The following is a 7,397-nucleotide window of genomic DNA, read 5'->3' on the forward strand; positions in this document are numbered from 1 at the left end:
GGGTGTGAGTTGCGGTGTGTTTGTGATGTGTGAGTGGGGGGGTGTCGTACGTGTTCTGTGCATGTGTGTGTGAGTGAGCGTGTGTTCTTCCCCTTGGCGAGTCAATGTCCAGAGCAGGATGTGGGACAGTGAAGGTTTTGGTGAACTCCGGAAATGGGCGCTGAGGGGCACACACCCACAGGAGGGTGTGTGGCACTGTGAGTGAACCTGGTTCTGAGCCCAGCAGGACTGGGTTTTCTTTTTTAACCTTGAAGTGAACAGAATGAGTTTAAAGCTCTTTTGGAAACAAAAATGGGCAAGAATAAATCAAGAATGCTATGAAAAAGGAAAATCTTGAGTGGGACTTACTGTACTAAATCAAACAAAAACGTGGTCCAAAGCCATAGTCAGTAAAACAGTGAATTCTGGGGGCGATTGCTGCACCAGAAGAGACGGCCCTGAGTCAGAACCTCGTATGTACAAGAACTGTGGGGGGGAATATATGTAAATATTTATCTGATCTCTGAATGGGGAAAGATTTTCTGATAATTAAAGCAATGGAAAAGGCTACAAATGAAAGACTGGTGGTTTTGACTTAAAAATACTAAAAATCTCATAGAATATGATAAGCACAAATGAAGGGCAAACAATCTAGGAAAAACATAGAATATTTGTATTTACATAAAAGTATTTTAGCAAAGAGTGAGTTGCTTCAATATGTCAAAAGCTCTTAGAAATCAAGAAGAAAACAGTAAACAACCCAGTCGGAAAAAAATGGGTCAATGGTAGATTGTAGTCTATAAATAAATGGCCTGTAAATTTATAAATGTCCCACCTCTGAACTCAAATGTGGAAAATAAAAAGAACTGCAAGCTTTTATATGAAACCTATCAAATCAGAGAATTGATTTAAAGTCAGCATTTGGGGCAGAGTTCTCCCTGCACCTGTGGGTAATGTGGTGGGACCACCCAGCAAGACAGGTGCTCTTCTCTGATTTCATTTTGAGAAACGACCCCAGAAAGGCATCTGAAGGTTTCGGAGAGGATTTAATCACAGCCTGAGTTTCTGTGGCCAAACACTGGAATCCTCCTGAATACTAGCCCACCTTGGGCAGGGCCGTTCGTATTGTCCCTAGGCCAGAATGGACTGTGACCTCGGACTGCTTTTTCTCAAAGACTGAAGCCGTGGGGAAATTCTTGCAATCAGATCAGATAACTAAATAAATAAAAAGATAAAAGAAAAAAACAAAGCCCATGGTAAAGGGATACCAGCAAAAACGGCAGAGAAGGGACCTCCAGGGGCCTGTCCCTCCCAGAGAAGCACCAACCAAACTGAGCAAAACAGTCAGCATAAGCTCGATTGCACCTTTGGAAAGTCTCAGGAGCAGGAGACTTAGCCCTGGTGGCAGAGCTTGGTTTGTGGGGTTTCGGCCTAGCCCCACCCCCTCCCCACACGGGGAGTCTGAGAGTGCTGCAGGCAACTGGAGGGGTTCCCTGCCCCTGCCAGGGGAGGGAAGTGGGGAGTCACGGCTCAGAGGGCATGGGGTGAGTGACAAGAGGAGGGGTCTTGCCACGTGGGGAAGCACCTGGGTGGTCAGAGGAGGAGGGACGAAGGGGGGCAAGGCAAGTTTGAGCAAGTTTAGGATTGGCTGGTCTGGATGATCTTGGTGGGCTCTGGGCTGTCGGGGTGTCGCTCGTCATTTTGTACCCGGCCCTGGGGTGACTTAGGGCAGAGGAACAGTGGCTGAGGGAGTTGGGTGCGGGTGTGGGCTCTGCGTTGGTTGACTTGCAAATGGAAGGGAGTCTTCCACTCTCTCTAGGGGTGAGTTAGCCCTGGGAGCGGCAGTCTCCAGGATTAGCAAGGACCCCAAATTGTCAAAGCATCATAAGCTGCAGAAAATAAAACACAGGATTAATACCAGAGGCAGGAGCAGGACAAGTGCGGGATGAGGAAGGCAGGGAGTGAGCAGGGGTCTCCCGGCCACACTTCGGCTATTACCCTGGGTGAGCAACTCTGGCCACTTGAACGCAGTACAGGACCAGGGAATCCTTGTGGAATGGACAAAGCCATCTTATTAGGGGTTTAGTGTCTGTCAGGCTCGGCCTGCACCGTCTCCTCCAGGAAGCCTTCTGGGCTAGAGGCCACCTCTGGGCGGGGCTCCCAGGGGCGCGCTCCGGGCCCTGCACGGGTCCTGCTCTCCAGCGGCCCTGGCAGCAGCTCCCTGGAAATGCAGACTCCCAGGTCCCCCACTTTTGGTCTCTCAAGGTCCCATACGAAAGGCTTGCGATGTGAGTGTGATACATGCAGGCCTGTGTATCCTTTGTAACATGCCGAGTTACCATCTGCATGTTAGTGAGTGTTTTAGTGCTCTGTACGCCCATGGATGTTAGACAAGTTATTGCCTTAGATAACCTTTTTTTTTTTAAGTTTTATTTATTTAAGTCATCTCCACACCCCATGTGGGGCTCGAACTCACGACCCTGAGATCAAGAACCGCATGTTCTTCCGACTGAGCCAGCCACAGCCAGGTGTCCCTTAGATGACCTTTTTTTTTTCTTTTTTTAAGATTTTGTTTACTTATTTGTTTATTTTAGGGAGAGAGAGTGAGAGAAAGCGAGCAGGGGGAGGGGCAGAGGGACAAGCAGACTCCACACAGTGTGGAACCCAACGCGGGGCTCGATCTCACGACCCCAAGATCATGACCTGAGCCGAAATCAAGAGTCAGCTGCTTAACCAATTGAGCCCCCCAAGGCCCCCCCACCCCACCCCCCGCCTTAGATGACCTTTTAAGGCCTCTTTCCTGCCACCGTGATGGTAGTGGGTGTCAGTTGTCGGACAGGCTGGGAAATCTCCCTTGAGGGTGCAGCGCTGGGGCGGCCCCGTGTGTCCTGCTGGTTGTTGTGGGCAGATCTTGGAGAAGACCCAGGACCTGACCCAGACCAAGGCTGCCGCGCCCCATGGGCAAAAAAAACCCCAAGTTCTTCCCTCGGTGTCCCCAGCACCTCAACCCAAGCCTGGGGCCGGTGGCGAGTCCCGGGTCCACGCTGTGTCTCAGGGCATTTACCGGCCACTGACACTTAATGCACCGACCACTCTTCATTTGCTCCAGAGCTGTATCCCAGGTGAGGTAGGGCATTGAGTCCCGGCCGGGTCCGGGGAAGGGACTGCCCAGCTGCCCGCCACAAGCTGTTTCTGATTCCAAAGCTGGGAGCACTGACCGCTGATCAAGGATCTCCAGGCCGGAAAGGGCTGTTCAGACTCCCGTCTGCTTTCGGTCTCTCAAGGTCCCGTAGGAAAGGCTTGCGACGTCAGAGTGTGATACACGGAGGCCCACAAGCAGCACGCTCCGGGATGTCCCCTGGGAAGCACTTCCGGTGGAGGTTCTCAGCTTTGATCTGGCGGAACGAAGGGTGTGGCCGGCACGGCTCGGCCGCGTGTCCTGCAGCTCTGTCCACTGCCCGCGTCCATTTGTGTCTCTGCTTCAGTCTTTCCAAGATAAAGACATGGCAGATTTGACAGATATAAGGGGGTTTGGTCAGGCTAAGCTTGACGGACTTGAGACATTGAAAGGAAATTGGAGGAGAGTGTTGGGAGAGTATAGTGACCCTAGGAAATAAAATGAGTGTCTCTTCTGTTTAGAGCAAAAGGAAGAGAGGGAAGAAGAGAAAGAACCAGAATGCCTCCACTTCCGCAGAGCTGGACTCCTTGTTGGAGGCCTCCTCCATCCCCAGTAGTGTCAGCTCGCTTGCAGACCCCAGCTTCCAGGACTCAGCCCCACCCCAGAGCCGGGCTCCGCAAGGTGGTCCGACCCGCCAGCCGAGCCAGCCCCCGGGTGCCACCCCGACGCCACCAGAGGGTGGTGACCGCCCAGAGCCCGTGGGGCATGTCGAGGCTGGTGGCAGCCCTCTGCAGGACCAGCCCGGGGGAGGTGCCCTCCTGAACGGGAAGAACCATGACACCCCCGAGCCCTCCCAGGGCAGAGGCCCCCCCCAGGAGCGGGCTGGTGCAGCCACCTCTGCCAGCAAAGACTGTCCTGGCAAGGAAGGTGCTGCTCAGGAGCTTCTGCCGCCTGAGTCCAAGCAGGGCTCTGAGCCCAGGAAAGAACCACAGACTGCCGCGCAGCAGGCTGGGGCCCGTGCCTCTGGGGTGAGTTGTCAGGGGAGTGATGAGCGGGTCCGCTGTGCCCGGACGGCGGGCTGTGGCCAAGCAGCTCTGCTGTTGCCTCCCTGCGTAGGAAGGGCACCCCTGGGACTTGTTCCCTGCGATGGTGCCCACCCCCCCCCCCCCACCGCCGAGCCGCTGATCCCTCTCGCTGGGCTGGTGGCAGAGCTGACCCCTACGCCATCGGGTCATCGCCTGGGCCCTGACGTCTGAGGCCTCTGTCTCCTCCAGGAAATTGCTGCTGCAGCCCAGCCGGCTGAGCCCGTGGGAGGGGCTGGGGAAAAAGTGAAAGCCAAGACTCAGAACAAGAAACAGCCGCCAGCAAGCGCCCCTGCTTCCCCAGAACACCGCCAGGTAGGGCATCTTGTTCTTTTATTTTTTTATTTTTTTTTTAAAGATTTTATTTATTTGAGAGAGAGAGAATGAGAAAGAGAGAGCACATGAGAGGGGGGAGGGCCAGAGGGAGAAGCAGACTCCCCGCCGAGCAGGTAGCCCGATGTGGGACTCGATCCCGGGACTCCAGGATCATGACCTGAGCCGAAGGCAGTCGCTTAACCAACTGAGCCACCCAGGTGCCCCGGCCATCTTGTTCTTAAAAGCCTCTGCGTCCTGCTGTCTGTCCCACCATCTGCTCCTTTGGGCCCCGTTCCTTCTAAAGTTCGTCCTTCGTTCAGTCATTCGGTGATTCTCTTTTGGGTGCTAGGGATACAGCCATGAAGGAGACCTGACTCCTGCTGTCATGGCCCACCTTCTACAGGGGGAAAGACAGAAAGCAAAGTCAGGCATGGCGAGAGCCACGGAGAAAAGCAGGGCGTGGGTGGAGGGTGCTGGAGGTGGGTGCTGAGAGAGCATCACCAGGCAAGGCCTCCCCAGGGAGGTGCAGGTGGAGCAGAGATCCACAAGAGTGAGGAGCAAGCCATGTGGCTCTCTGGGGACATGTCCCAGGCAACAATGGCAGGTGCAAAGGCCCTGTGGCAGAGTGTAGTGGGCCTGTGTAGGGAACAGGAAGGAAGCCAGTGCCCCCAGGAGCGAGTGAGGGGAAAAGGGTTGCAGAGGGACTCTTGGAGGCTGTAGCAAGTGGGTCAGAGGGCAATGGAAGGTTCTGAGCAGGGAAGGGACATGACCACTCTGGCTGCTATGACAAGCGTTGACTGGAGGGGGCAAATGTGGAAGTTGGTCCTAAAGGTCGGGGCTCGGTTACTTGTTCCAGGAAGCTGAAACCAAGAAGACAGCCATTACTGGAGACAAAGCAGGTGGAAGTGAGAAGGCCAAGCCAGAGGGTCCGAAGAAGCCAGAAGGGAATAACAAGAGTCGTGTGGCCGCGGTGAAAAATGAGAAGGAGCAACAGAACCGCAAAGCCGGAGCATGTGAAGTGAAGGAGAGGTGGGTGTGCGCCCTGGTCCTTGGGAGCAAGGACACAACCTGCCCCGGGCAGGGGATGGAGATTCCCAGGCTGCCCTTCTTGGAGACTCTTTTGGGGGGCCACGTGTCCCCTCTCCTTGCTTGGTGAAATGCTCCAGCACACAGCATGCAAAGGCCCTGGGGTCCCTGAGGCCACGTGGGCCTTACAGAATTCAGGGGCGAAGGTGGTACATCCCAGAGTGCTCATCAGCCCCCTCCCGCCACTGCCCTCAGCCCTTCAGAGCTGGGCTGAGATGGCCCCTCACCCTGTGGGTAGAAGCCCACCTTCCTGGTCCACCGGGGAGGGAGACCCAGGAGGACCCACATGGCATGGGGTCTGTCTGAAGTGTGGATGCTCTCGCACTCTGCCAGGGTGTGTGTTAGTGCACAGTCGAGAAACAAGGACCCTGTTGTGCACGTGTGTGTATGTGTGTGTGCGTGTGCGTGCAGGGGGGCAGGCAGATCTGCACCTAATTGGTGTTTCCTTTTACGGCTTTCTTCCAGCCCACTGAGTCAGCAGGAGAGAATCACGGTGTACTTCCATGCAATCATCTCTAAGGATTTCAGCTTCGACCCCAGCCTCCACAAAGTGTTTGTCAAGGGGGGAGAAGAATTTGGGAAGCCCAAGTGGAGTTTGAAGGTCTGTGAGATGCACTGCACCAAGTGAGTGTACCAAGGGCTTGTGGGGAACGTACAGAATATCCAGTCTTTGAAATACGTTGAAATAATAGTTTTTTTCAAGTTGATAATGTTCTTACACTTTGGAAAATGACTGTTTCAAATATCTGTATAATGCATTTCTGTGTCATATGTCATCATGGCCCCTTTAATGTTGGTTCTGTCTGCAAACTATGTGTCATTCTAGAAGCGTCCTCTTGGTCAGTAGTGATTTATAGCTTTGGGTCTGCACTCCAGGCTGCGTTTGAGGGGAGCTAAAATGTTCCAAATAGGCGTTTTTGTGGATAACCGGCTGGTGTCGTGTTTATTCAGAGACCTGCATGAGAACGGGTTCCTCGTGGAAGGCAGCGCTGTCCTGTCCCAGCAGCACCTGAATAAACCCATTCCTTACAAGTACGTCGTCATGCGCAGCAAGGGCCACGTGGAATATGAGTACATCTACAAACATCAGCAGAGTGGCGAGCACGTCAACCGCTGCCTGCGGGTGGTGCCTGCGCTTCTGGGCTCGGGGGGAGGTGAGTCGCTGGCTGGGCCCCCGGGCTGAGCTCGGGAGTGCGGGCACCAGGCCTCGCGAAGCGGCTGTTCCCCTGCAGAGCAGGCCTCCCCGCCCGCCCCCGGGGTCCTCTTCCCTGGCATGGCCTCCGCCCCCCAGGCCCCAGCCTCCAGCTCTGCGTTGAAGAAACCTGCGTTTAGAAGCCTGTTTTTGATCAGTGTAATGGAACCACTCGCTTCCAAGGGGAAACCAGGAAAAGGATTTTTACTAACGGGCGGGGCGGGTGAAGCCGCTGGGGGTGAGGGGGTGAGGGGTGAGCGGCTGAGTGGAGGGGCTGCAGGGCGCTGGCAGGAAGGTGCAGGGCAGGAGCACGAGGCTGGAGCTGCGGGCACCCACCCCCTGCCCCAGAGACTGTGAGTCAGACCCCCGCCCGCACCCACAGCCCTGCTGCTTGGCGTCCTGGCCGCCCTCCACTTTTCTCCGTTCTCTTGTTTATGTCTACTGGCTTCCTTTTCTGTTTTTCCTTTGTTCTATTTTCCACTCGTATGCAGTGTGTGTGTGTGGTGTGTGTGTGTGAACATGTGTGTGTGAACATGGTGTGTGTGTGAACATGTGTGTGTGGAGTGTGTGTGAACATGATGTGTGTGTGGAGTGTGTGTGGTGTGTGAACATGATGTGTGTGTGG

General features: G+C 54.8%; 1 protein-coding gene across 1 annotated transcript; it reads left to right on the forward strand.

Moving 5' to 3' along the window:
- Window positions 1-3,618: 3,618 nt before the first annotated feature.
- Window positions 3,619-7,003, forward strand: LOC145718063 (E3 ubiquitin-protein ligase RNF213-like; the record flags this gene model as incomplete). The annotated part of the gene is made up of 5 exons (XM_081809510.1): window positions 3,619-4,125; window positions 4,372-4,494; window positions 5,351-5,523; window positions 6,046-6,204; window positions 6,532-7,003. Coding segments are annotated over 5 exons (1,194 nt in total), but the record flags the coding sequence as incomplete, so codon positions are not given.
- Between the last annotated feature and the right edge of the window lie 394 nt (window positions 7,004-7,397).

This window comes from Leptonychotes weddellii, unplaced genomic scaffold (assembly GCF_054177405.1).
Source record: "Leptonychotes weddellii isolate Sample4059 unplaced genomic scaffold, ASM5417740v2 HiC_scaffold_10511, whole genome shotgun sequence".
Lineage (NCBI taxonomy): Eukaryota > Metazoa > Chordata > Mammalia > Carnivora > Phocidae > Leptonychotes > Leptonychotes weddellii.